At 56.1% G+C, this 25,892-nt stretch overlaps 10 protein-coding genes across 10 annotated transcripts; 4 read left to right on the top strand and 6 right to left on the bottom strand.

Moving 5' to 3' along the window:
• Positions 1-3,362: 3,362 nt before the first annotated feature.
• Positions 3,363-4,763, bottom strand: PUNSTDRAFT_64646 (uncharacterized protein; the record flags this gene model as incomplete). Its single annotated transcript, XM_007381741.1, has 6 exons — positions 3,363-3,784; positions 3,845-4,046; positions 4,097-4,219; positions 4,280-4,425; positions 4,484-4,592; positions 4,650-4,763. 6 exons carry the CDS (start codon positions 4,761-4,763, stop codon positions 3,363-3,365), a joined length of 1,116 nt encoding a protein of 371 aa, XP_007381803.1.
• Positions 4,764-5,364: 601 nt separating this feature from the next.
• Positions 5,365-6,509, top strand: PUNSTDRAFT_84229 (uncharacterized protein). Its single transcript, XM_007381740.1, has 7 exons — positions 5,365-5,493; positions 5,561-5,796; positions 5,849-5,909; positions 5,967-5,986; positions 6,049-6,114; positions 6,172-6,300; positions 6,350-6,509. Exons 1-7 carry the CDS (start codon positions 5,370-5,372, stop codon positions 6,401-6,403), a joined length of 690 nt encoding a protein of 229 aa, XP_007381802.1. The 5' UTR covers positions 5,365-5,369; the 3' UTR covers positions 6,404-6,509.
• A 223-nt stretch (positions 6,510-6,732) lies between these two features.
• PUNSTDRAFT_142347 (uncharacterized protein) lies at positions 6,733-7,855 on the top strand (the record flags this gene model as incomplete). The annotated part of the gene is made up of 2 exons (XM_007381739.1): positions 6,733-7,200; positions 7,257-7,855. 2 exons carry the CDS (start codon positions 6,733-6,735, stop codon positions 7,797-7,799), a joined length of 1,011 nt encoding a protein of 336 aa, XP_007381801.1. The 3' UTR covers positions 7,800-7,855.
• A 619-nt stretch (positions 7,856-8,474) lies between these two features.
• On the top strand, positions 8,475-10,038 carry PUNSTDRAFT_43255 (uncharacterized protein; the record flags this gene model as incomplete). The annotated part of the gene is made up of 2 exons (XM_007381738.1): positions 8,475-8,956; positions 9,489-10,038. The coding sequence occupies 2 exons, from the start codon at positions 8,475-8,477 to the stop codon at positions 10,036-10,038; spliced, it is 1,032 nt and encodes a 343-aa protein (XP_007381800.1).
• Positions 10,039-10,049: 11 nt separating this feature from the next.
• On the bottom strand, positions 10,050-11,736 carry PUNSTDRAFT_84220 (uncharacterized protein). Its single transcript, XM_007381737.1, has 7 exons — positions 11,604-11,736; positions 11,423-11,499; positions 10,925-11,363; positions 10,790-10,846; positions 10,605-10,724; positions 10,437-10,537; positions 10,050-10,376 (listed from the first exon to the last, which is right to left on the bottom strand). The coding sequence occupies exons 1-7, from the start codon at positions 11,704-11,706 to the stop codon at positions 10,212-10,214; spliced, it is 1,062 nt and encodes a 353-aa protein (XP_007381799.1). The 5' UTR covers positions 11,707-11,736; the 3' UTR covers positions 10,050-10,211.
• Positions 11,737-12,255: 519 nt separating this feature from the next.
• Positions 12,256-17,839, bottom strand: PUNSTDRAFT_84217 (OPT oligopeptide transporter). Its single transcript, XM_007381736.1, has 26 exons — positions 17,594-17,839; positions 17,407-17,537; positions 17,197-17,347; positions 16,959-17,135; positions 16,840-16,907; positions 16,704-16,788; positions 16,409-16,655; positions 16,311-16,356; positions 16,014-16,253; positions 15,910-15,960; positions 15,835-15,845; positions 15,708-15,785; positions 15,634-15,650; positions 15,513-15,570; positions 15,432-15,462; positions 15,344-15,379; positions 15,171-15,286; positions 15,104-15,114; positions 15,030-15,044; positions 14,857-14,974; positions 14,747-14,801; positions 14,557-14,689; positions 14,392-14,494; positions 13,265-14,331; positions 12,636-13,198; positions 12,256-12,572 (listed from the first exon to the last, which is right to left on the bottom strand). Exons 1-24 carry the CDS (start codon positions 17,805-17,807, stop codon positions 14,184-14,186), a joined length of 2,340 nt encoding a protein of 779 aa, XP_007381798.1. The 5' UTR covers positions 17,808-17,839; the 3' UTR covers positions 12,256-12,572; positions 12,636-13,198; positions 13,265-14,183.
• Positions 17,840-18,676: 837 nt separating this feature from the next.
• On the bottom strand, positions 18,677-19,988 carry PUNSTDRAFT_99681 (DUF689-domain-containing protein). Its single transcript, XM_007381735.1, has 3 exons — positions 19,714-19,988; positions 18,923-19,657; positions 18,677-18,854 (listed from the first exon to the last, which is right to left on the bottom strand). The coding sequence occupies exons 1-3, from the start codon at positions 19,910-19,912 to the stop codon at positions 18,793-18,795; spliced, it is 996 nt and encodes a 331-aa protein (XP_007381797.1). The 5' UTR covers positions 19,913-19,988; the 3' UTR covers positions 18,677-18,792.
• A 506-nt stretch (positions 19,989-20,494) lies between these two features.
• On the bottom strand, positions 20,495-21,555 carry PUNSTDRAFT_30451 (uncharacterized protein; the record flags this gene model as incomplete). The annotated part of the gene is made up of 5 exons (XM_007381734.1): positions 20,495-20,732; positions 20,797-21,143; positions 21,197-21,232; positions 21,291-21,360; positions 21,419-21,555. Coding segments are annotated over 5 exons (828 nt in total), but the record flags the coding sequence as incomplete, so codon positions are not given.
• A 1,048-nt stretch (positions 21,556-22,603) lies between these two features.
• Positions 22,604-23,385, bottom strand: PUNSTDRAFT_132376 (uncharacterized protein; the record flags this gene model as incomplete). The annotated part of the gene is made up of 2 exons (XM_007381733.1): positions 22,604-22,830; positions 22,902-23,385. The coding sequence occupies 2 exons, from the start codon at positions 23,383-23,385 to the stop codon at positions 22,604-22,606; spliced, it is 711 nt and encodes a 236-aa protein (XP_007381795.1).
• Positions 23,386-23,517: 132 nt separating this feature from the next.
• On the top strand, positions 23,518-25,464 carry PUNSTDRAFT_65664 (uncharacterized protein; the record flags this gene model as incomplete). The annotated part of the gene is made up of 5 exons (XM_007381732.1): positions 23,518-23,852; positions 23,912-24,033; positions 24,086-24,680; positions 24,740-25,037; positions 25,096-25,464. The coding sequence occupies 5 exons, from the start codon at positions 23,518-23,520 to the stop codon at positions 25,462-25,464; spliced, it is 1,719 nt and encodes a 572-aa protein (XP_007381794.1).
• Between the last annotated feature and the right edge of the window lie 428 nt (positions 25,465-25,892).

Raw genomic sequence — 25,892 nt, 5'->3', positions numbered from 1 at the left:
GTCTGCCCGAGCTGATGCGCAAGCCTCTCAAACTGCTCGAGCGACACATCCGCGACGCCCAAGGAATATCGATCTTCTGGGAGACGCCATTGAGGGTAAATGACTGGCTGATGATCCGCGGTAACCTGAACCACCAGATAGAGATAACTTCCGGTGACTGACGAAATTGTGATGGCGTGGCCACCTATGGCAGCGACGGAACGGTTTGAGGGAGAGGTGGCGGCGGACGCAATGGCCGGGCCTGAACGTGGAGTATCACGAATTGGAGTAGATATCGGCATGGCCATGGACTTCCAATAAGTCTCAACGGCACCGCCGATCCCCAATGTCGCGCTCCTGAACGGCGAGACGACGTTAATCCCGAAAGTGACCTGGTGCATGACATCAGTTACAGCCAGGAGATGATGATCGCGAGACGTACTTCTCCCAACACATGCAGTCGGTGATCCAAGATGGGGAGGACGTATGGGGCATCCTGCTTGGCTGCCGGAAATAGTGCAGGCAAAGCGGTGGCTCGGCCGATGGTCTTCGTGCCGAAATTCGGGTAGATAGAGAACTCTAACGTCAACTTGTCCAACGACGATGTTTGGAAAGAGAATACATGCGCTTCGTCCTTCATGGGGAGATATATGGTAAATGGGGCAGTCGTAGCGTCCCCTCGGGCCGTGATCACCAGTTTCAAGAACGGGGAAGCGTGCAGGGTAAGGTCCCTGTTCTGAGCGCCCGTCAAGCGCGGATGCAACTTTATGGGGGAGTGGGGCTCGGACGGCCTGTCCCACATGTTCTGGCCGAGCGCAATTTGCACGAGGAAGGTCTTGTCAAGGAAATTGTGGCCATATATGCGGTACGGCATGATCGGAGGGGGAAGAGACAGGGATGGGATCATGTCGATGTCGGACTCGAACGGTTTGACGTTGTCGGAAGGTGGCGACTTCCGAGGCGGGGAGAGGCTGGTACGTCTAGGAAGCAGTGCCATAGCATGCAATAGAAGGCCTGCGCAATCCCGATGACCATACCATGCCGCATAGTAGACTGGCGAATTTCCGACTTCGTCGAGCGCGTCGACGCGAGCACCAGCGTCGAGCAGAACCTCGACGCAGCGCGTGTGCCCATATCGCGCGGCATGGAATAGAGGAGTCCATTCGTTGTACTTGTCCGCAACGTCCCAACCCTCGAAGCCGATGAGGATCTTGCAAACCTCGGAATGCCCCTCTTTGGCGGCGAGGTGGATAGGGTATTCGCCGTTCGTGTTCGGAAGGGACCGTGCGCCGTGATCGAGGAGAAGGTTGACTACATCCACGTGCCCGGCCTGGCTGGAAAGCGCAAGCGGCATCGAGTCCGTACTGAGAGATTCCTGTCCAAGCGATATATTTCCCTGTTCGAGCAAGGCTCGGACGCACTCGGTAGAGCCGCGCAACGTCGCATATGTCAGCGGGCTGTAGTTGTCCATGTCGACCTGATCCGGGGGGAGCCCGACTTCCAGCAACCGGCGACATACATCCGGGTGTCCGTTCATGCAGGCGTAATGCAGCGCGGACCGACCGTATGCGTCGCATTTCGCCGCCTCCACGCCTTTCTCCAGGCAGATGTTGACGAGGCGCAGCATGCCGACCATGGCGGCCGAGTGGAGCGTCGTCCGACCGTTGATGTCGTCGATGAAGTGAAAATCGAAGGGGTTCGCAGGGCAGGAGAGGATGAGGTCGGCGATCTCCTTAGGCGCGTCGATGATCGCCTTCCACAGAATCCTGGTAACGTTGATCGCGCGGCCGGGCTGGGAGGCGAGCACGTCCGAGTAGCGGACGAGGTCACGGATGGTGGCCTCATCCCCGTTGGCGACCGCGGTGCGCAGGTTGTTCTCGAGATCCTGGAAGGCGCCAGGCTGGGAACTGCGCTCGGCGAGAATCTGGTTGCTCAGAATGAGGTCGTTCACGGCCGGCTTCTCGACGTTGAGTCCATTGGAAAGGTCAGTTACGTCCAGGAGACACGTTGCGACGGCATCGGACAACTCTGAGATGAGCTGACGGAGCCTCAGCTAGTCGACAATAGGCCGGTAGGTACAAAGATGTGGGACAAACCTGTCTATTGAATACCGGCTGCACCTCTACTTGACGGGCGAGGTAGAGTTCTTTAGTCGCCGATCTTGAGCGTTTGTCCCATTTCTTGAGGATTTTGCGGAATCCGGTCGCGTTGATCTCGACATATTGCTATAGTGTGGCTCATGAGGGTCGCGTCTGTATGTACACGAATGACCGACGCACCTGCAGTTTACGAAGATCCCGCTCCAACAACCTGAACCCTTCTTCTACGGCGCTCCATTCGACGTGATTTTGCATGGATTCATCATCCTCACTCGGAAGGACTCTTAGAGCAGCGGCCCGACGTTTTGCGAGCAACGTCTCAAGCCTCAACTTCAGTTCCGCTTCCTTCTGCAAATAGAACGCGTTTATCTGCAACAACTCATCAATCCCAGGGCGACGCAGGAACTAGATATTCACGCACTTTTTCGAGCTCGCGATCAAGCTTGAAGAAGAAAGCAGCCTTATGCGCCTGGAAATTGGGGCCGCGATCCTCATCTTGTCCTCCCAACGCGGCAAGCACAGGTAAACTGGCAGGGCCCTCACGCAGGAGTGTTCGCGGGCTCGGTAGTGCGCTAGCCGGATAAGGTGCGGCGGTCGTGGTCGTGACATGGAGAGGCACATTGCTGGGTGCGGCTGGAGCGATGTCGGCGTGTCGCTGAGACACCAACAAGGAGATAATCTTCTTCAGGCCCTTATAGTCGAGATAGAACGCGGACCAGCCGGGGACCTGATCCGCCTGGATCTGTTTGCCAAACTACACGAGCGAAGGACAGCCCCGATCAGCCAAGGAGGACATCGGCTAGTGCGATGTATGCTGCACACCTTCATGACAGTCCCTCGTCAAGTATGGCCGAGTCTGGCAGTCGAGGGGTGAAGTGTCGACGATCAGGGCTTGCTCGTACTTAAGGATCGTGCAGACTGGCACGGGGGGCGAGCGCATATATTCCTCATGGATAATATGGTGAAAAGTAGAGCCGAAAGAGAAGGATCCCCGGCCAAGGACCCATTCCTCCCAGACTCACACTCCCGTCCGACAGGCCCAACCGCTTCGATCGATTGCAAAACGCACGCAAAACACGACTTGAAGCTAACCATCCGACAAGGCCTCTCACAGATACAATACACGGAGCTAACGCTACTTTCCCCGCAGCGCCTTGGCCCTGCACGTTATTATTGTAGTACGGAAGGATGACGAACGTGCGTCGCTCCGTGCCTCCGCAACGTTCCATATGTCCCGCTGCATGCCGTGTTTTGACCTGATGATCAGACGCAAAACCAGCGATATTACACCAGTACCTTTCGCATCTGCCACATCTGTGCCGGCAGCAGTGTCACAGGACACGAGTGGTGCTGCTCGATGTGACCGTATGCGCAACGATAGCAGAACACGTAGCCCGACGGCAGCGCGGTCGCGTTCGCAATCGGCTGCTCACACAGCGGGCACATACCGAACTTGGTGATCCTGTCCACCGGAATGAGGCTCTGGGGGTGGGGAGGGAGCAATTTCGGCGGAGGCACGGCGGGTCCGAGCGGGGACGTCGAGAGGGCACGCGCTGGGGAAGAAGGCGAGAACCACCATTCGAGGAACTTGATGAAGAAGATAGCGGTGGGAAGGAGGACCTTCAACGCGTCTAGGAGAAGCCGCGGCGACGTCAGAACCAGACGGCGTATGCGTTGCAAAAGGGTCCGTCGTATCTGTGATCGGCCTTTGTCGTTGGCAGCGCGGCTGGCAAGACGCTTCCAACACGAAGATCAGCCACGGAAACCCGCGATCAAGGCAGATCCACTGACCAGATCATCCAAGCCGAGGCGCCGGATGTCGATGCCCGTCCAAGCCAGCCATGGGCGGTGGAAAGGCGTTCGGTCGAATAGGTATAGTATATTGTAGAGCAGAAGCCAGCATTCGAACGTCACGTTAGCCCATGGATATATCGCCTTGAACGCTCTCCGCATCTTGCCCATCAACGTCTTCATATTGATCAACGCACTGTACTGACGGAGATGGCGATGGATCTTACCTCTTCTGTTAAAGCCCTCGTCTGGCGCGCTCCTTCGCTTCCTTCGAGTAGCTCAGGGTCAATACCACCACCCAGTTCCTCGTAGTAGTCTTGTGCCTTAGCACGCAGATACGGGAGACCGATCTGCAAGATTGCAATTTGCGCGTTAGAGCAAGACGGTTTGTGTGCCCATCGGAAACTGACCAGGAACACGAGTGACTTCCGGATGTCCCTATTCCGAAGCCTTTCTTCGCGAAAAACACCGCCGACAGCCGCCCGTGCTCGTTCAGGTTCGATGAGTGGTCGTCGGCGGCGCTTCAAGCCGTAGAAGTTCTCGGAGAAGGATGCGCCTGCAATCAATCACAACATTCATTGCTGGGCACTAAACAATCGAATGCAAATGCGTACCATGCGTCCTCAAGAAATGTCTCTCGACAAAGAACATGATGAACGCATAAAACTCTTCATGGCGGTTGACTATTCGGAGGAGGTATCTTGGATAACGTTGCGCAAAGACCTTCATAGGCGCGGGCATGACTTCTGAGCATCTCTAACGCATGAAGAGATGGCTTACGGAAAGAACATACTTCAACGCAGGTTGTAACAGGTCTCTGAGTTGCTCTTGTGCGACAAGCTCGAACAGGGAGGGTTTGAGAGGGTCAGAGCCCACATCGTTGAAGAATTCCATGGGTATCGTCTCCGCGGTAGTGTAGGCACGACTGCGAGGTCCTGCTGGAGCGGGAGTCGCGTGCGGAATAGTCTCGGTAGCTGTGATTTGGGTCAATGGCCGAAGACGAATTCACGCGACATCCGTTCGACGACCGGCAAGCGCGCTAATTGCGTCCTCGTTGGAGGCCCAAAGAACTCAGAATCCTTCTAGCGTGGCAGGAGAAACGATTTCTAACAGCCTAGCGTGCAGTTCTGGTTGAAGAAGACGACAGGACGGTCCAACTGTGGGCAAAGTGAAGTGAAAAGTGGATGACCGAGGCGAGACGCGCGGAACGTCAGTCTGCCTCGTTCCTTGCAAGGCCATGCCCATCACTCGCGGTAACGACCTCATGGCTTTAGTCCACCCAACAATGGACTCGGGTCTGTCCTTGATATACCTCCGCTAGCGGGTTTCCCGCCTCGTGTGCATGCTACCGACATTGACCCCTATCGATATACGTCCGACTCCCCGACGCCGCGGCGACCCCCAAAGACGTAATAGGCAACAACGATAGGTGAAGTCGGACGTCAATGGACCCGCGTAGCGGAGCTGAGATTGGAAAGGATAGCAGGCAAAAAAATGCCGATGTTCGAAGGTCTTAACGGGTACTCTCCCATGCAGAGCGAGGCAGAGCTAGCGACGCAAACGCTCAACGAAGAGTCAAGCTTGCGATTCCCGTCGTTTTCCGCCAACGATGCCGTGACCTTAGGTATGTTCGTTTCTGGCCCTTTCCTCGCGATGGACGTACGAACGCATCGCATGACGTGTCTTAACAGGGTTGTCCCTGCGCAAGCGATTCCGTACGACGTCCAAGCACCACAAAGGCGTCGGCATGGTCATTTCCATACAAACCATTCAGGGCCATACCCTCTTCTCGTGTACGGTAGGCGACTTGGGCGATGTATCAGGAATAGGAGATGTCAACATGCATGCGTGGTCGACGCTGGAGGGGATGATCAACGTGGTGCGGCAAACGGGTCATAGCAGTTTCTACGTCGAGAAGGGCATGGCGGTCAGCATATTTTCTTGCATCGAACATGTGCTTGGGCTGACAAGCCTTGCAGGCGATCGGTAAGACATCGTCACAGCTCGGCATCCAGAATCAATATCGAGTACAAGGCGGAGGTACGTTTCCATGACGGTCTCATGCTGCATCTGTCTTTCAGTTGAACGAGCTGGCAGCGTTCCCGATATGGCTCGAGGTGCTATCCAAACCTCGGCTTGCGCCAGGTTCTTCGGACCTAACCCGATTCTCTCTCGATAGAACGCGCTCTGCTGCCCTATCGCGGTCGTAGCATGTTACTCAGGATCAAGTTCTGAAGATCATCGAGTACGAGACCATGCTTGGAACTCCCACGAGAACGGATACTAATTTAGTTTACCTAAGATCGTTGTAACGGCGCTACGGGATTACCTCAAGAAGATGAGAAACCCCTCTCCCCCGCCTCCTGGTCGACCGCCGATGTCGATGAACACGAACTTTGTTCCAGACCACGTTCCAGAACGAGAGAGCTCTGTGCGTGCGAATGTTCCGGACCATAGACCTGATCTGATGCGTACCCTAGGAATGGATAGGGGATCATGCTTCCAACGGCCTGTCACTGAGGCCTAATATGTGAAGCCTAGTGCTGTTTAGTGGTATAGAACTTGCTGAGTAGCCTGGGATGCTTTTCGCCACTGCACTGATGTAATATTTCAAGCAATATGTACGCGTAACAATCTCTGCTTGCAATCGTAGCGCATTCTGTAGCATGTGAGCCGAAGTCGCTTGCGCCTTCTCTCACGTTGTTGAGGAAGATAACATGACATCGTCGTGAACGTTACGTAAATTGAGGTCTTTGATCTCCCATTCTACCATCGTGAAACCACTCGTCGATTGTTGTGAGTCCTCAGAATCGTCCCTGCCTTTCCTCTGATCGCTAAACATCCGCTGGTAGGTATCGCAGCCATGGGCAAGCGCTGGCACTTCGATCGGGACGAAGACGAGTGGTACTGCGAAAGCTGCGAGCGATGGTTTTGCAATAAAGATGCCATCCTTCAGCACCTCAACAACTCAAACTCGCACAACTTCTGCAACGACTGCGAACGCGATTTCCAATTGTACTCAGGTCTGCGGTCGCATTGGATCCAGTCGAATTCGCATCATTTCTGCACGGTATGCAATACCGATTTCGACGACGATGACGAACTCGAAGAGCATCATCAACACGAGCACTACTGGTGCAAGTTTTGCGACGATACCGGTTTCGAGGATGAGACCGACCTCGAAGAGCATCAGCGAGAAGAGCACTACCGTTGCGATGCATGCGATGAAGCTTTTGAGACTTTCACGGAAATGCAGCAGCATTGGGAGGACTCCCACTGGTACTGCAGAGCCTGCGATAAGCACTTCAACAATGAGAACAATCTCAAGGCTGTGAGTGCCCTCCTTTGCCGCCGAAGATGCTCCCTCAATGTCCCTTAACATTCTAGCACCTAAACTCCTCTAAACACAAACCGAAGACGATCGAGTGTCCCTTCAAGGGTCTCAAAAAGGGTTGCAAGCAGACGTTCATCTCTCTATCCGCCGTCGCTCTCCACTTGGAGGCAGGGAAATGCCCCAGCGGCGCCGCCCGTCGCATGATAGACGAGTGGATGGTCAAGAATGATACGAAGCATCTAATCACGAACCCTCGTTTGAGGATCACAGACGGCTCCTACACCCCACCTCCCAAGTATAAAGCAACACCGCGTGCCTGGAACGGTACCGCGTACGAATGCTACTTCTGCAACGCGACTTTCACAACCATACCGCAACTGGACCAGCATCTTGAATCGCCAAAGCACGCCAGCGGCACCGTCAATGGCGAGAAGATCTACCGCTGCCCCAATATATCGTGTCGTACGGAGTTCAGCACACTTAGCGGTGCCGTGCAACATATCGAGTTCGGCAGCTGCGGGATCCGTAAGATGAAGGGTGTGGAACGTGCTATTGATGCTTTCGTGGAGGGATTCAGGAAGCGCTTAACACTTTAAAGCGGCAACACAAAGCCATACATGCGATCCAATGTTTATTTGACTATACCAACAACAACTAGCGTGACTCTGCCGTGCTGAGCCGATTGAGAAGCTATTCTAATAGAATTCCAGACTCAAAAGCGGAATATATCAAGCGAAGGTGCATACTCATATGGTCGGGAAATCGGGCGTGGGACGCCAACTTGAAAACACGCTGAATCACTGATACAAGAAAACTCAGTCGTGACGCAAATAGGCATACTCGTAGGACTCGAGATTGCTGTGGAACGGTGTAGAATAGCGTAGGATATTGTGGGATAGAGAAGCAGGAACGGGTATGATTTGAGCATGACTCGTATACAGTAGTGTATAAATGACGATAGCTGAAGTCCTACACTCAGCTCGCCTTCTTGTTACAGACGCCCTCTGGTGTTACAACGGTTGGCGACTCGAAACCGCGTTCGAAACCGAGCAAATCCTACGCTTTCCCCAGAACTCCACACGCTCTCTTGTCCTGCAACATACACAGGCGGGCCAAGAAACACGACAATGGGTTGGTACTTCGACAGGCGCGAATGGGAATGGTATTGCGAAGACTGCGATCGGCGGTTCCAATATCGGAGCTCTCTTTCGCGCCATTTGAGGGAGTCGACGTGGCATAACTTCAGATCGGCCGCTCATGAATCGAAGACTATGAGATGCCCTATGAAAGGCTGCTTCCATGTTTTCGCCTCTCTCTCTGCGCTCGCTCTCCACCTCGACGCGCAGAAGTGCCCCGGCGGTGTTACGCGCGAACAGATCGACCGGTACATCATTCAGCACGACCTTCGGGGCCTCATCAGCAATCGCGGCCGCATGATCACAAGGGGCACCCTGAACGCCTCGTACAAGCCCCCCGCTATATATAAAGCAACCGAGCTGGCATGGAACGGATCCGCATACCAATGTTACTTCTGCCCTATCACCTTCCGGACGCTGGGGGAACTGGATTGGCACCTCGCCTCGCCCAAGCATAGCAACGGGACCGTCAACGGTGGCAAGATCTACCGATGCCCGAATACCGGAAACTGTGGTAAGCAGTTCAGCACGCTGAGTGGCGCCGTGCAGCACATTGAGCGTGGTAACTGCGGGATCCTGAAGATCAGGGGCGTTAAGGACACCATGGAAGGGTTGATGTATGGGTTTAAACGGCTCGCTTTCTGAGTTCCCAAACAGGCAAAGTGGCGGTGTCGTATAAATCCCCCCGTTTCGACGATCGTCGGTTGGTTTTGGACTTTATACTAACCGCACGACGGCTCCCGCTCTGCGACCTCCTTAACTTTAGTGTCACTACGTTAGTAATGAATGACTCATGCTCACCCAAGAGATACAAAGGGTGCGGGTTTTTGCTGCACATCGTTACTTGTCTCTCTTCACTGAACCCACACCTCTGCATCTCCTGTCGTTCACTGTCTCACTAATAAGATAATCCAAGTGTATCAATCATTGTCGTTGAGTTTGAGTGTCTCGAAGGCGAACGAAGGACACTACACACAGCCAACGGTGAAGACGACTTTCGTACGCGACACCGTCTTGAAGAACATTGGTTCTGCGACAAATCATTCCAGAACGGGAACAACTTTAGATCGGTGCACAGATTACCTTACACCTCTCGACGCGAGCACCCACCCGCGTCATTCTGCTCCTCTAGCACCAGAAATCACACAGCCCGCCAACAGTCGCGTGCTTTGGGCTGGATTGCTCTTTGAGGTTCATCGATTATTCGGCCCTCGCCCTCCACCTGGACTCCAGCAAATGTCCCAGCGGCATCGCTCGTGCAAAGGTCGACCGCTGGCTTCTCAACGACGCAGCGGGCGAAAGTATCACGAACCAGCGTCTGGAATTGCCTTACCACCCTCCTTATCAGTCCCGCCCAGTGACCCGTCACCGCTGGATCCTAGGCAGCACCAGATTGAGCTGCGATCTATGTCCCAAGACCTTAAAAACCGTCAATGAATTGCAGGAGCATATCACGTCGTCCAAGCACAACGTCGGGTACCTCGGCGGAGGCCACAAGGTCTATCGCTGCCCGAACGAGCCGAACTGTGCGAAGACCTTCACCACGTTCAGTGCCACCGTGCAGCATCTCGAACACAGTCCTTGCAAGGACTTGGGTCTTGGAATGGTGCAGAACGTTCTCAGGGTTCTGGCATACTACGAGAAATCACGAGGGGAAGTACCACAGAACTTTGAGCTGAGACCGGCCTTCGTGTTGTAGGACAATCACAGGGCTTGTAAGGTTATGATGAGAGCATGACCAAAACCGTCAGCAAGTAAAACCGGAACAGTGGCTGCCATTACGGTCATATATGCACCCTATATATATGCGAGTCGTTTATATGATGGGGAGATCTGCACCGCCGGTGAATCACCGAACCGTAGAGAGAGGGGCTACCAATCGTGTATGCTCTTGCAGCCCGGTCTCGCCACGTTCACCGCAGCCCGCAGAAGAGGAGCCAAGACGCGTCCGCTGAGGATGGTCTCCTCGACTATGGACTCGACCTCGTGCGGGGTGACGCGGCCGTACCAGACGGAAGCCCCGCGCGGAGTATATATCTTCAACGATAAAACCGTCAGGGTGGAAAACGGGCTGGTGTGAGGACGAAAGAGACGCACGATCGTGTTCCCGGCGTACTTGTGTCCGCCGATATGCGAGTTCTTGAGGATGAGCGCGCGCTCGGTGGACGCCGCGTGTCGGAGCTGTTTCTCGATTATCTCTGTTATCCGTCAATGTGAGCCTCCCCGCCGGGCGTAGGTTTGAAAAACAGGCAGAAAAACACGAACCGTTGCTGAGGAAGACGGCGCCCTCGGACTCGAGCGCGGGGAAGTCCGGATCATTTTCGATGAACGGATCGAGATCCGTGTGGACCTCCCAGCCGCGCGTTTCTAGCGAGTGCCTAAAGGCTGTGGAGGGCGCAAGGACGGATGAGAACGGGGGCATGTATGCGCGAGGGTGAGTAGAGCCTCACTGTCTTCGAGCTTTCCGGCGGTAATATGACATCGGTTATCCCGTCTCTTGTGCGAACCTGAAATTGATAGTCAGACAGCGTGTACGATCACGATACCAAGTCCCAAGGAGGGCGACAAACAAAAAAAGGACGTACAAAGCAGTATCACGCACGCGTACGGCAGCACGTACGTCCGTATATCCTCGCCGGCCTCCTTCGTAGCGTCGCCCGGCTTGCTCCCGCCCTCGATCTGTGCGACCTTCTCCCAGAACGCGTGCGCGCCATCGGCCGAGCGCGGGACGCCGCTGACGACCCTGTACTCCGGGAACAGCAGCACGGTCTCCTCCGGCACCCCCTTCGCGCCGGTCGAGTGCGCGAGCGAGTGGTGCGAGCCGTTCAGGACGGACGTGCGGCCTTTCGGGCCGGAGGTGGCGAACACGCCGTCCGGGAGCTTGCGGTGGTCTTCGGAGGGTACAGAAGAGGAGGAGGAGGAGTGGGGAGGGGAGGGTATAGTATGGTAAAGGTGGTACGCGAGCGAGCCGGTGGTATTGGTCACTTCGCGATCCCAGTCGGCTTTGCCCGTCGAGATCACGAGCTAGAGGGGACCGGTTTTTTTGAGTTTGAGCACGGGGTACGGCCTGGCTGGAGACGAACCTGGCGTTTATAGGGCTTGACGGAGCCGAGCATCTGCGTTTCGCGATCTACGTCGAAGCTGCGCGACCATTCGTGGTCTGTTGCGGGGACAAGCACATCGTCAACAGAGGTCGGCACGCAAAAGCGGGAGGAAGAGGAGAAGAAGGTAAAGACGGTCGCAGAAGGTAATGCGCTCACACACCTTCCTCGCACGGGTCAGGGCACTTCCTGCAGTCCGCCTCGGACAACGGCACATCCGCCGCGGCCAACGAAGCCTTGATGCTCTCCGCGTCGGTGTCGTGCATGAGAACGACGGACTTGATCTTGCGGAAACTCGAGGGGATGAACGACATCTTCGCCTCGATCAGTCAGGCTGATGAATATATAGCAGCGAGTCTTGCCAGGGGCTGAAGTGCCAACGATGTTATTGCTGCATGGTTGCGGCGGGTCATGAGATTATGAGGCGCCCGAGGCCGCTTATCTGATAACGACGCGCAATGGGATCGGCAGACTCCTCGCGGCAAGACGCGTCAGCTTCTAACGCTCGGTCATATCCTTGGAGAATCAGGCGATATTGAATGCGTAGAGGAACCCATATTACGAGTCCGAATGACACAATATATTGCACGTTGTCATCAGTGTGAGGCGCACGTTCATAGCGGGGTCGGAGGGTTGCTCAGCATCTGTGCTATACTTAGAAAAGCCGACGCCCCCATCCATCCATCGACTCGGGAATCAGGAGGAGTCAGGATGGGTTGTACAGAAGTGTGTGCGCAAGGCACGTCATCTGCGCTAAGCGGTCACATATGCACCTCACGGGGCTATATCAAGAACCGAGCAAAAGAACAGAGTGAGGGCCTTGCAATAGCAGCACGAATCTGTTATAACAAAGCAGCCAATCCTGAAGAGGACGAGTTCGCGAAGCTGGTGTATACGACGCGCATATATAATGTCAGATGAGTGAAGGTCGATAGAATGGTGGTGAAGGTACAAATAGCATCGAGAAGAAAACCGATGGACCCAAGCGTGAATAACCGGCTGTTACATCAACCAGGCTCAGGACCAGAGCTTATACACCTGCTCTTTCGTGTATCCCAGCTCTCCGAGGGCACCGCCAATTTTGCCCTGAGAAAGGTTTCGCCCGCGCGGTCCAGCGAGGTCTTTTATCATCCTGCAGGGAGAACAGATGTTAGCCCCAGAACCAACAGGTAGTCTCAGAGAAAAGGGAACGTACTCGTCAGGTCCGCAGACGAGGAACAGGATCTTCTTTTCCCTTTTCTTCGCCTCTGACGAATTGGACACGACGGGACCGAACAGTCGCTGCCACCACCCGAGCCCGAGTCCGAGCCGGTCCTCCACCGTCCGCTCGATCGCGTCCTTGCCGATCCTCCCCACCGTTACGGGATGGTACGCGACTTTATCGCGTTTCGCGTCGATCGGCGGGGTCACGAGGCTCGGGGCTGCGACGTTGATGTACGAGAGGCTCGCGTCGCTTGGGATGGAGCGAGATGACGATGGGTGCGGGAACGCGATGCTCGGGCGGGCGGTGGTGGAGTCGAGCTGGTCGACGAAGAGGTTGAGCGTGAGCTCGTCCGGGCGCTGACGCGCATGTGTGAGGAGCTTGTTCAGAAGAACTGGAGGAGGAAGGGCGGACGGCGAGGAAGAGGCGTGCAGCAGGGTGAAGTGGGGACGTTTGGCCGGAGAAGAGTCCGAAGTCGCCGCAGGATGAGGCGGAGGAGAGAAAAGGGTATGGTGCAGCAGCTGGTAGAAGGGCGTAATACCCGTTCCACCCGATATCTACAGATGGAAACACTGTAAGCTCGATGCAGCACCATAACAGGGAAGCGAGGGACGCCAAATTACCATGATCACCTCGTCCCACTCGTCCTCCTGCCACGGCCACGTCTTCACCGGCCCGCGCACCTCGACCTTATCCCCAAACTCGCGCGCACACAACCACCTCCCCATCTCACCGTCCCTGTACCGCTTCACCCAAAACGTCATCCGGCCGTCCACGGGGCTGATCCCCTCCAACGGCGTATACGGCCTCTCGATCTGAATATCCGGGTTCTTAGCATACAAACTCCACACCGGCGTTCCGACGGTATCCTGAGTGTATTTCGCCTGCTTCTCTGTGATGATCTCCGTCGGCTCTTGCGGAGGGAGCAGCTTGGGCGGGACGGCGAGCGTGATGAGGCGCGTGTCCGGGCCGGTCTCGGTCGACGCGAGCACGACGGTCTCGACGAAGTGGTTCGGCATCATAGGCAAGTCCGGGACCGTCGGGCGCCCGGAAAACTTGTCTTTGGGCTTGGATACCTCGTACGCGAAGAGCGCGAGCGCGCCGGCCATGGCGGCGGTGTAGACGAGCTTGAACCGCCAACTCAGCGGCCGGTTCGGGTCGTCGTCCTGGAGCGGCTTCCATTCGTCTGGAGGGGGTAGCGGCTGCTTTGAAAAGAGTGTGCGGCGCACGCAGGTCCGGGTCAGGGCATTGTTAACTGCACGAAGCCGGAGTGGCGGATGGCCATGGGCACGGGAGAGGCGTAGCATCGGGCGTGGCTGTGCGGAATTTGCGAAGATGAAGCCTACCGTGGGAATGGGAACTCCCCGAGAACACGTTTACTCCCGAGCAACTCCCGTATGAACGAATAACGTGAATATTCACCGACATACTTACTAGAAAGAGATTATAGTAACAGACCGAGCCGGAGCACAGCCTGTAAATCCCACCAGAGCCAAACAAAATCTTGACGCAATTTGGCGCGACGAGATGCAAGGCCTTCTTTTAGGTGAGCCTCTTGCAGTAATCCGGGTTTCCTATCGGGTTGAGAGCCCAGTTCGGGAAGTTGACCACCCGTCCGCCCGCACCGCCAACGGCGAAGCTGTAGACGAACACCATGACTTCGGTTCCGCCGTCCAGCGCAGCCGACATCCTGGGATCACATCCGATTAGCGAGGCGCCGCGGAAAGAACAGTAGGAAAAGAGGCCTCACAAGAAGTTGTATTTCCTGAACCAACCGGCGCGGTACTTGCGGAGGTAGAACTGGCTGAAGAGGCAGAGTAGGAACGTGACGAATACCGACGAGTTGATGCCGCCTGCGACAACGTCAATGGAGCTCGGATGTTGACGGTACATGCGGGCAGGGGTGAACACATACCAGAAAGGGCGCCAATCTCAGAGAGGATCATAGGAGTGATGACGCTGTCGAGGTGCCATTTGGGGAAACGCTTGTGCAACCACCAGAGAGGAATCGGGACAGCGAGGCCAATTAGGATTGATAGAGGGACAATCTACTCGCTTGCGTAAACGACCGGAACAGGAAAACAGAGGCGAAAGGAAGGACATACCCCATAGCGCCCACTGGGAGAGTAGAGTTGCTTCGCAAGAGCACCCCAGGCAATTCTGTAGGGTGTCAACCCGGTAAGTCTCGAGTAGTCAACGACGTTTGAGGGCTTACGCGTCGCTGTTGAATGACTGTATGGTGGCGCCGGACCAAACATTCGAACCTTGGACACTCAACAAGATCTGGCGGTTATCTGAGATGACCACGCGCATGATCACATAGTTGAGGAGAGCTGCGGGGAGCATTAGCTTAGCCCCGAGGGGATAGCACAACGACAGCAAACTCACCGCCAATGACTGCGCCTGCGAAGATCGGATGATCGTCAATCTATGTCAATTACAGATCGATTGCTGTAACTCACCAAGACATTGCCTGTAAACACTCTCGTGAGCCCCGCGCACGCAACACATCACCAGAGAAGGGCTCACATTGTGAACGTCACACGGGGTGGCAGCTTCGTGTATTGTCCCATCTTGAGGTCTCGTGTCATCGAGCGTCCTTGCTCGGTCGAGTTGTACGCGTACAAGGTGAAGTACATGTTTGCCTGAGGTCGAACATTAATCGCTGTTGTGGACATAGGGACAGGATGTTCATAGCTTACGTGAGGCTTGCCAGGGACAAGGGCGGCGCCGAGCATCTGCAGTAGATGTGAGCACTCTCCTAACGAGCGAGGTATTGATGTAGTTTACCCGCGCAACGTCCTCCGTACCAGGCACGTAACTGCATGGGTTCTTCAGATGAGATTATTGGCATTAGATAACGGGGCCTACCAGAGAATGGCGTAGAGGGTCGAGATGATGGGAAGGAAGATCGCCGCAAATCCGACAGCTATTTGTGCGATTCGGGTTAATTGACTGGTACACGGCCACACCACAGACATGATAGCCTCACCGATGAAGAAAGCCCACCTGCCATTCCGAGTTAGCAAGTTGGTTCCGAGTGCAGTCGGAGTCTGAACAACTCACCAAGGAAGACCGGAGTCGGACGTGTAGTTCGTGGCCAGGGCCATGGCGAGGGAGCTGACGAACATCCCAACGTACCACCTACACCGACACGTGAGGTCGGCTCACTGCTTCATTCATCTCGGCTTACCACTGCGGAACCTGCAGAAGTATTGATCGGTCTTCACATCATATTTTAAAGGTAAGATGGCAATAACAAACGCACCTCTTTGTACACCTTCATCTTCTCGTAATGCGCGTCCTTGATAGCGCCCTGCTACATGAGATGTCAGAATCGAATTGCACGTGGATTCATTGGAGGCAACTCACTCGACTCGTCTTCACGGCATCCCAGACTTGCTTACCGTTCCAAAGAATCATGTGAGTGATGGTGGCGCCGAAGGACAGACTGGCGCCGATTTTGGCCACGGTCTGGGTAGCAGCGAACCACGGAAGGCCTTGAACCGCAAGCTTATCCTCGTTCAGGGAGTAGTCATGGTTGAGGATGAGCAGCTGGTCGTACTCCGTGCCGTTCTGGTAGAACAGGAGTTGCGACATGAAGGGAAAGTTCTGCAGGACGAAGTTTGTTCAGAAATGACCGTTTCCGACCGACGATTGGGGCTTTACCTGAGCATTCCACACATTGTTCGCATAGACGCCAATGAAGCTGATACTGTGGATCAGGTCAGTTATAACAAAGGGGGCGGAAGAAGTATCGCGCGAACATGCAAATGAAGACACCACCGAACAGGGAAAGCTGAGTGGCCAAGGGTTGGAAGAGAGCGCCGTAGGCCGAACCTCCAGAGCCGACGTAATTCCAGTCAAAGCATAGGGAGAATAGGCCAAGACCTTCGTTTCCTGCAGCGCCGCCGAAGAGGCGCGTTACCCACGCCGAATTTCTCCTCGCCAGACAGAAGACCGAGAATCCGGTGAGGAGGGGTGCGATGTACTCCGGAATCCATTGCCAAAAGACTTGACGAAGTCAGGATCTGTCTGGACCGATTGTACCGAGGTGCTCACATATGCCGATGAAAAGCGTCCAGAAGAACTTGACGCGCTTCATTTGAAGGAAGTTGCCGTGCCCACGGTGAAGAACATCGAACATCTAGAATATGGTAAACCCATGTTGTCGGCCTGGCATCATTAAGAAACTGACCTGTACTGTAGGGATCAAGTTGGGGAAGACGCAGTACGTCGGGTAGACGAGGAAGCTGCGCATCATTCCTGCCGAGGTACTCAGCGACAACCATGACCGCACCAGCGAACCAAACTGACCTGCAAGACCATATCCAAGGAGCTGGCTGCCGAGAAGCGTGAAGATAGCGACAGCTGTGTTCGACTTGATTCCGTAGAATAAGTCGTTCGCAGCAAATATGTTGATGGCAAGCGCTCCGTGTGTTGCGGCAGCGGACATAATCAGGATGCCGACGTGCTCCTTGATATCGAATGGCCCTGGAACAAGTGCGGAAAACCATTAACCGATTTTTTGATTATAGGCGGTCAAGAGGTATACCTGGATTCATAAAACGGGTGAACACATTGTCACGAGTCTTGAATCGCGCATTTCCGGGACCAGGGATGATTTCCTCGAGTACTCTTCCGAGGATATACGCCGCTGTCTGCAGGAAAAGTTGGCTGACGTAGACGGACTGCGGTCTGAACGCCTGGAGAATGTATCGATCAGTATGTCGGCATGGTATGGCAAATGAAGGTCGCTGCTGACGAAGATCTCCGACAAGACCGCACCGAAGCAGGAGAGACCGACGGCGAGGAACCAGAGCCGGAATGTCCACACCGGCAGGGTCGGATCATCGTCGAGCGAGATGAGACGCAGTGACCAGTCCGAAGCGGTTTCTGGTAGCAGACGTGAGCAACGAAGAAATACCCCCGACGCATATATGCAGACGTACCGATGGGACGTTCCTTCCCGTCAGAGCCGAGGTCGATCACACGAACGTCGTCGTAGACATCGCCGACATTGTCGAGCGGTTGGCCATCAGTGGAGCTTTTCACGGACGCCTTCTCGTCCAAGATCGGGCTGGGCAGGCCATCGTCCTTCTCGTCCAGGACAGAGAGGGCAGGGAGAGCCGTCGCTCCGTCCGTTGCACCGCCGAGAGGGATCATCTTCAGTGTTGCACAGAAGAAAAAGAAGAGCCCCGGCGTGTCCAAAGCACCAAGCCCGTTGCGCTATTAAAGTACGCTCGTCTGCTTGCGTTTCTCCGAGCTAGCGGCGCCCATAGCATCGCGCGCGCTCCGGATCTGGCAATGCCATCTTGACTCCACTTTCTTTTCCGACTGCTTGTCGCATGGAAAATGCCGCTAGGAGGCCCGCTTTCTCCGGAGAAGGCCTTGATGAGCCCGCGTGAGGGGGAGCGGCGCAGCCGACGGGACAAAAGATAGTCAGGCTCCGCGCGGCTGGGGAGCGCTTCAGGTACCTACCGAACATTCGAAGGCATAGGTCTGATAACGCGATAAGGGACAGTAGTGGAGGGCGTCGCTGCAATAGTTGCGTGTCCCGACGCAAACGGCTGCGATTGCAGGCTGCGGGCGCGAACGCGCAGCGCTGACGGTGCCCTGTATTACATCGTCTCGAGCTGTTCGTCACGACGAATCCGGGCCTGACGTGTCAATGTCATGAGCTATTTTGTCTTATCTCCAAAGAAGGAGTCACTCACCAGACCTACAACTTCTTATCGTCGGGCGAAGGACCAACCACTTGGCAAGTTTCGCGGTCCGGGCAAAACGCGGTATCTGGTGGCTGTGCTGTCATTCTGCGCCACCACCAATATCATCGTCAAATTCGAGCCAGCTAGTTAGGAACGGCTCGCGGTCAATACTGACAGAGACTAGGCGCGGAGGTCCGCAACGGCATGCCACGGCACCGAGAGCTGAAGGAGCTCAGGACGATCACAGTGACCATCGGGGCCGTCCTGAGGGTGCCTCGGGGGCATTAAAATTTATGTTCTGGCCCTCTTCTTGTCTTCGCGTAGGTCGGCACAAGCGCGGGGACTCTAAGCCCTGTGAGATTACACTGCATTCAAGCTGTATGTACTGATGAACAAGATATCCAAGACGGCGAGAAGAGAGATAGCGAAATACAGCCCCAAATTCAAACGTCATCCATGCCGAAGTCGATCTCCACCTTCTCGCCCGGCTTGAACGCAGGCAACCCTGATTGATGTTATACAGTCAGCGACGCCATCACAACGACGAGAGCATCCATAAAAATGACAACATACCAAGATAAGGACAACTCGCGCAGCGGAATGCATCTCCGAGATAGCAGTTCCCGCAACTGCTCGTCGCCTTCGGCGCCGCGGCTGCGGCCTTCGCCAACCGCTCCTTCTCCTCCCTCGCGACCTCGCTCGTCTGTCCTCCCTCCGCACCGTCGAGCACGACCACCTTGCTGTTCCTGAGCTCCTCCTCCTCGAGCTCCGCCAACCCACACGTGCAGTTTTTGCACGCCTTCTTCCGCCTTGGCTTGCCCGACGAGCCCGTCACGGGCTCGCACGCCGCCGCGGGCTTCTCCCTGTCTGCGGCGGTGAGCAGGCTCTCCGGATCGATCGACGGCGCGGCGGGCGCGCTGAGCGACCACAACGCCTTCTTCGTCGCCGCCTTGCTCGGATCTACAGGCTTCTTGCGGAGAAGCGCGACGGCGGGGGCGGCGGGCATGCTAGACGCGGCCGGGCCCTTGAGCGAGGACGCGGCGCCGACGGAGTGCGCGGGCTTTTGGGCGATCACGGTGCCGCTCTCGGCGGTGAGCGAGGAGAGGACGTTGAAGCCGGCGAGGGTGAGCTCGGACGGCATGTAGGAGAGCGCGGAGGTGATGTTGAGGAGGTGGAGCGTGCCGAGCGGTGAGAGGCCGGCCAAAAGCTGGGAAAGGAGAGACGGCAGCTTGGGGCGCAGGCTTTCGTAATCCGGCTCGGAGAGGACGACGTGGACGGATGCGTAGGTGTTGGGAGCGAGCGTGGTCGCTGTACCGAAAGCGTCAGGATTATAGATTCGACGGGGTGAGAGCGTCGAGACATACCTGAATCGATCAGCCGATCGAGCATTTGCTTTTCGACCTCCCTGCTGCCCTGCAGCTCCGTAACGAGCGTCTGGTACTTCCCATCCTGCGCGGTAGCCGGCGACCCGATGGCGAGTGCTGGGCCCTTAGTGGGAATCGCCGCCACGACCTTGTGAGGCTCGCCGACCGGAGTCGCTGAGTATATCGCGGTGGGCGCCATCTCAGTCGTGTGTTCCACGTATGCCGGCCAAACTTTTTCAAAGAGCGGAGAGGAGGAGGATGTTACAGGGAGTGGCAGGCGAGAGGAAAAGTAATGGAGGAGTACTAAGCAAATGGGAGGAGTCAGATTACACAGCAGAATGACGAGCGTCGGTTATCTGATAGCCCCATAACCTCGACATGGGTGGTTTTGGAGCCAATCATATCGGCCGATGACAGAGCGACCGCTTCTCCCGCCTCGGTCGAAGTCTCACCACCTTCAGTTGTTTACACAAGCAGCGCGACGATTGGGTATAAAAACAGCGACAGAAGTAGAATACAAGCATAGGCAGACTCCACGTTCGGTGCAAGTAATAGCTTAAGTAATACGCGGAAAGGCCGATAGATAGATAAGGTAGTGGTATGCATATCGAAAACAACAAACACGGAGCAACCGCCAGGTCCCAAAGGATGTTCATCTCGTCATTAACGTTTACAACGACCATGGCAGCCATTATGGCTGATCATGGTGCTGCTCCTGCTGCACGCTCGGCTCCGCCACGCCCATCGCGTGTGGCATAACGACGCCGTCCGCAGGGTGCATAGGCGCCATAAGCGCGCCTCGCACCCGCATCAGCATCATGCGGTACCAATCCTGCTCCGCGCCCGAACCCTCCTGTTGTTCCGTCACGCGCATCAGCGTCGTCAGCTCCTTCCGCCACGCGAGCTGCCAGTTCACGTTCCCGTGTTCGTCCACCTCCAGCGACTCGTCCGGGAGCGCTATCGGCATCTGCGGCGGGAACCGCATCCCTTGCGGCACCATGAACGAGCTCGGGTCGAACCTGTCGACAACCGATCAGACACCTCGTGTCATGGGATCGCGAAGGAGCGAGCTTGGCGACGTACGTGTTGTAGGGCATCTGGAACGGCTGCGATCGGTTCGCCTCGTTCTGGTCCAGCGAAGAGGGATCGAACGAAGGCGGGTGCGCCCCACCGTCAAACTCGGGCTGGGGATGCTGCGCGTACTCCCCCGGGCCCTCGGGGAAATCACGGTCTTGCTCGTGCTCCTCCGCGGGGTCGACGTCGCCCCGCTTCTTCTTCCCCGACGTCTTCTTTCGCCGCACGCGGTGCACGCCCGTGCGGGGGTCGACGTTGTCGTCGACGGTCCAGTAGGAACCCTTCCCTCGGTCCGTGAGCGGCCGCGGCACTTTCACGAAGCAAGGGTTCAGCGAGAGATTGTGTCGTACGGAATTCTGATCGGCGCATCAGAAGGCCACAACGCTGAGGATACAATGGACTGGCGCACCTTCCACCCCGCAGGAGCCGTTCGGAAATAAGGGAACTGAGCACAGGCTTAGCTTATATGCAGCCTATGTGAGGATATAGGAAGCCGAGCTCACCCGCGATTCTATCGCGTAGTATATATCCTCGAGTAGCAACTTGCCCGTGGGGGACCCCTTTATCGCGTATCTGTCCAGCAGCTAGATCAGCTTTGCCCTCCTGTGGCCGCACATGCATCGCCACATACCGTATGAGCGTCGAGTAGGGATAGAACGGTTTGCTGCCCGGTGGCCCATCTCTCAGCGAGTCGAGGTTAATGGGCAGGCCACCGGTGAGATCATGCCCGCTGTCGGGGTAGTACGAGTTCCCGACGTCGCCCTGGGGGATCATCGCCTGGCTGTGCCCCGACGGCGCGGGATGCATCATCTCGGGTGGAATCACCTGTGGGTGAGGTTGCGCCATCGTATTCGCTCGCGCCCTTTATCGGATGTGGTATGGGGGCGTGATGGCGCAGACCGGGCAGACGAGGGGGAAGGGGGGACGATGCTCGTCGACGACGTTGGTTGGCGCGGACAAGAGACAGAAGATCACGCGTCACGTGGCGGGGTCGCACGCATCCCGGCATGGTTCGCTGAGCATCCCAAAGGGCAGGACATCCGTCCAGCGTAGATATCCTGCATGGCCGTCGATGGGAAGTGGACGACGGGAGGAGGAGGGCGGGGGAGCGGGTGTGGTCGTGTTTGACCGCTGCGGAGCAACATTGCATTGGCTTGATGGCGGCCAAAGCGCGAACGACAGGCTAAAACAACGCCCAAACGGTGATATACAATCGCAAACTGACCGGCGGCGGGCCCCATTTTCTGCCCTTTGCGGTGCAACTTGAACGCCGTTCTCGGCCGCTCACCGTGGGCTCGGTTGCCGAGAGGGGGAGCACGCCTCACACACGGACGGCGACCCCTGTTATCCTTTTTCTCGTCGGGGAAGGCGCACACGCAGTGTCGGCGAAAGCTCGTAGAATCTTGCTACCACTTGGTAACCCTAAAGCTAAGGGTGCATATGCTCATTTGTATGTGCGTCTGATAGAGAGAACGTAACGGCGAGTTCGCCGCTCGATTCTGATAGCTACTACACAATGGCCAACTGTGGGTGGTACACCGTCCGCTTGAACGATGATAGCCAAACACCTGCCTTCGATGTGCTCTCATACGTCCATCCTCGCTTCGTCGTAGTAAATGACTCCCATGCTCCTTCTTGGCTTCCTGATTCAGCGGCCAGACTGACATCTGTCGTACGTAAGGATTGGGTAACGCCACCGCCTGGACGAGAGTTCGAGAGGGCCACGGTGCACCATCGCGGTGGGGTCCGCATTCGAGGTGCTTTCTGGGCCCAGACTGTACATGAGATCGCCATTCACGGTTTCATGACATATGAACTATGTCTTCTTGGCGTCCGAAGGGGCCTCGACATGGGCGGCACCGAGCCTCGTAGTCACCGCGCTATCCGCGTCGGCAGTGGCGGCGGGGTCTGCCGCTGCAAGAGCAGCGCGTTCGTCCCGCATCCGTACGAGGTACCGTCTAGACGCGCGGAGGGCCGAAAGCGAGCATCCCACGAGCAGACCGAGCGCAACGGTACGATAGGCCACTTTACGAGGCAGCCGGTCTGTTCGCGGCGCATTATCAGTTTTCATTACGAAACTCACGATCGCAAGCCGGGCACGCATATATACTCACAAACGGCAGAAAACAGCGCGGCCGTGCCCGTCCCCGCCGCGACCTCGCTCACGTCCTCCCATCCCTCGCCCGCCCTGCTCACCGCCTCCTCTACGCCGACCCACGCCGCCGCCGTCGCGCCGAGCCTCCCCGCGTCGAGCGCCGCCATCTTCAGCCCGGCCATCATGACGCGATAGTTCTTCGTCTTGTTGTAGAAGTACCAGCCGCGCACGGTCGTCGGTGGCCGGTGCGCGTTCTCGGCGAGGAAGCGGAGGGAGGCGACGCGTGAGCCGCGGACGAGGCCAAGCGTGGTGCCTACGAGGATGGCCGTGCCTGGGAGGAGCAGAAAGCGGGTCGGGATGGACAGGTGGATGTTGCGAGGCGAGGAGTCATCGTCGGCGTCGTATGCAGAGGATGGAAGCGGTGTGGAGGAGGAAGAGCCGGGAACAGGCGTTGCAGTGGCGGGAGGTCCTGACCCGGGACCAGGAGTAGTGATGCTCGACATCGACACGGATGACGAACGCGGCGCGGTGCTTTGACTTCAATATTCCAGGAAAGGCAATTGCGTCGGGAGCTGTCACGTGGACATATGTCTTCTTTGCCGACTCAACTGCTGCAATCTTCTGACCGAATCGCCATGTCTGTTGGAGAACCTACCCCAAATACTGCAGTGGACCAATCTCCTGCGACGACGAATCCAACTGCGTCCAAGCCTCGAAAACGTTTTGTTGGATCTAGATCTGCGAAGCCGTCTAAGCCATCCGTACCCCAGCTCCCCGCCAACCAAGTACCCCTGGAGATCCTCAACGATCCTCAACTCAACTCCGCCATCTCTGTCCTGCCGTCCAACTACTCCTTCGAGATACATAAGACCATCCACCATGTCAGGAAGAATGGGAGCAAGATGGTCGCGCTGCAGATGCCGGAAGGTCTGCAGATGTTTGCGTGCACGATCGCGGATATCATCGAGCGGTGCGCGGGTACGGGCTGCTGCTGAAGCCGATAATGTATTCAACTGATGGTCCGTATAGGTTTACGGATGCGCTGACGGTGATCATGGGCGATGTCACATATGGTGCTTGCTGCATCGATGATTATACCGCTGTCGCGTTAGGGTGCGATATGCTGGTGCACTACGGTCATTCATGCCTTGGTGAGTTGTCATAGTCACATCTTGGTACACTGTCTCATCGAATTTAATACAGTGCCGATCGATCAGACGTCGATCAAGACACTTTACGTGTTCGTAGAGATCTCTATCGACTCCCAGCATCTCGCTCAGTCCGTACGCCTCAACTTCCCCTCCGACCGCCAACGCTTCCGCGACTCCCTTCTTGAGCATGAATATGAAGACTCCCAAAGGCCTCTTGGTGCACCCGTTGGCAGGACTCAGCATCTGCGAATAGAAGGACCTCAGACTGTGGACCCGGGATCCCAACCTTCTGATAGCCGCCCCGAAAGTTCGAGTCCTCCAACATCCGAATATGGCGAACCCACCCGACTTGCGCTGGTTTCTACCATCCAGTTCGTTGCCGCTTTGCAACAGCTCAAAGAAAATCTATGCGTGGAATGGGCAGATGATACACCTCTACACGCTCCTTCCGTGCCTCGATCCTTGATCACCGACTCAACCACATCCGATATTACTGGCTGTGGCCCGAATGGTGGTGCACTCGAAGTCGGAAAGCCCAAACTCTGGACAGGCAAGTACGACGCTACGATACCGCGATCGAAGCCGCTGTCGCCCGGCGAGATTCTCGGATGTACCGCACCTCGACTAAAAGATGTCGACGCCCTCCTGTACGTCGCTCATTTTGCGATTGTACAAGCACCACCAGCTTACACCGTCTTTCTCTTAGATATCTTGGGGATGGGCGTTTCCACCTCGAATCCATCATGATCGCCAATCCCACCGTCCCTGCGTTCCGATATGACCCCTACTCCAAGAAATTCACGCGAGAGCGTTACGATCATGTACAGATGCGCCAGGTCAGAGGAGACGCGATCGGTAGCGCAAGAAAAAGCATCAGACCCACGCAAGATGAGCTGGTGGAGGTGACGAACAGTGGGAATATGACGCAGGAAAGCCAGGACTCCGCGATGTGGGGTATCGTACTGGGTACTCTTGGGAGGCAGGGAAGCTTCAAACAGCTCCAGGTCAGTTCTCTTAGCCAAACTCACGGTGCTCGCAGCGTACTCAACCGCATCTGTCCAGGCGATTACGCACCTTCTCTCCCAGTCACGGACGCCCATCCCATACATGCCCATCCTTCTCTCCGAACTCTCTCCCGCCAAACTCGCGCTCTTCAACGCCTCTCACGCCGATATCTCCACGTTCGTGCAAACGTCCTGTCCTCGCCTCTCCATCGATTGGGGATACGCGTTCGATAGACCTCTGCTGAGTCCTTACGAAGCATGCGTTGCCGTCGGTGGCACGAGTGTACAGGCAGGATGGATGAATACGGTCAAGGGCAAAATCGAAGACGTCAGAGTTGGGGCGGACGAGAAAGAGGAGGTGTATCCGATGGACTTCTACGAAGCTGGGACTCCGTGGGCTGTGTCAAGGGCAAAGAGTGTATTCTGATTTTTGCCCCATCCAATCCATGTGCGCCCCCTTACTGCAATCCAGACCCTCACTCATATCGTGTACTCGAGTGGTTGCTGCCTATGACGGATCGTCGACCCATCGTCATTCTGAACTCGCCTTTCTTTGAACCACGACACCAGCGGTGCCACCTCATGTTTCACCGTTTCTTCCAAACTGTTGAATTGCATAGCATACACATGACCACACGAATTGAAGTCTCGTGAGTTGGTTAGCTTGGTTATAATGAGTGCGCTAACACTTATGGCGATGCAACCAGTTCGGTCACGCGCGAACAGCATGTACAGCTTAGGCGTCCACGATATACTGAACATATAGACCGTCGTTACTCAACACCGAAGGCCCCCAGCTCTCCACCTGTCGGTCATCATTCTTCCGGATCCGACTATCTCATAAGATGGCACCAG

Source organism: Punctularia strigosozonata, assembly GCF_000264995.1.
Source record: "Punctularia strigosozonata HHB-11173 SS5 unplaced genomic scaffold PUNSTscaffold_4, whole genome shotgun sequence".
NCBI lineage: Eukaryota > Fungi > Basidiomycota > Agaricomycetes > Corticiales > Punctulariaceae > Punctularia > Punctularia strigosozonata.
This window is presented reverse-complemented; position numbering and strand designations above follow the sequence as displayed.

Coding starts and splice junctions, on each gene's coding strand:
- PUNSTDRAFT_84229 (XM_007381740.1), top strand. CDS start 5,370: ATGTTCGAAGGTCTTAACGGGTACTCTCCCATGCAGAGCGAGGCAGAG. Junction 5,494..5,560: donor CAACGATGCCGTGACCTTAG/GTATGTTCGTTT, acceptor GTGTCTTAACAG/GGTTGTCCCTGCGCAAGCGA. Junction 6,301..6,349: donor TTCCAGAACGAGAGAGCTCT/GTGCGTGCGAAT, acceptor TGCGTACCCTAG/GAATGGATAGGGGATCATGC.
- PUNSTDRAFT_84220 (XM_007381737.1), bottom strand. CDS start 11,706: ATGCACGACACCGACGCGGAGAGCATCAAGGCTTCGTTGGCCGCGGCG. Junction 11,500..11,603: donor CCCTGACCCGTGCGAGGAAG/GTGTGTGAGCGC, acceptor TCCCCGCAACAG/ACCACGAATGGTCGCGCAGC. Junction 10,847..10,924: donor CGCGTGCGTGATACTGCTTT/GTACGTCCTTTT, acceptor TATCAATTTCAG/GTTCGCACAAGAGACGGGAT.
- PUNSTDRAFT_84217 (XM_007381736.1), bottom strand. CDS start 17,807: ATGATCCCTCTCGGCGGTGCAACGGACGGAGCGACGGCTCTCCCTGCC. Junction 16,656..16,703: donor GACGCTTTTCATCGGCATAT/GTGAGCACCTCG, acceptor GACTTCGTCAAG/TCTTTTGGCAATGGATTCCG. Junction 14,332..14,391: donor TTCAGGAAATACAACTTCTT/GTGAGGCCTCTT, acceptor ATGTGATCCCAG/GATGTCGGCTGCGCTGGACG.
- PUNSTDRAFT_99681 (XM_007381735.1), bottom strand. CDS start 19,912: ATGGCGCCCACCGCGATATACTCAGCGACTCCGGTCGGCGAGCCTCAC. Junction 19,658..19,713: donor CGATCGGCTGATCGATTCAG/GTATGTCTCGAC, acceptor CTTTCGGTACAG/CGACCACGCTCGCTCCCAAC. Junction 18,855..18,922: donor CGCGAGTTGTCCTTATCTTG/GTATGTTGTCAT, acceptor AACATCAATCAG/GGTTGCCTGCGTTCAAGCCG.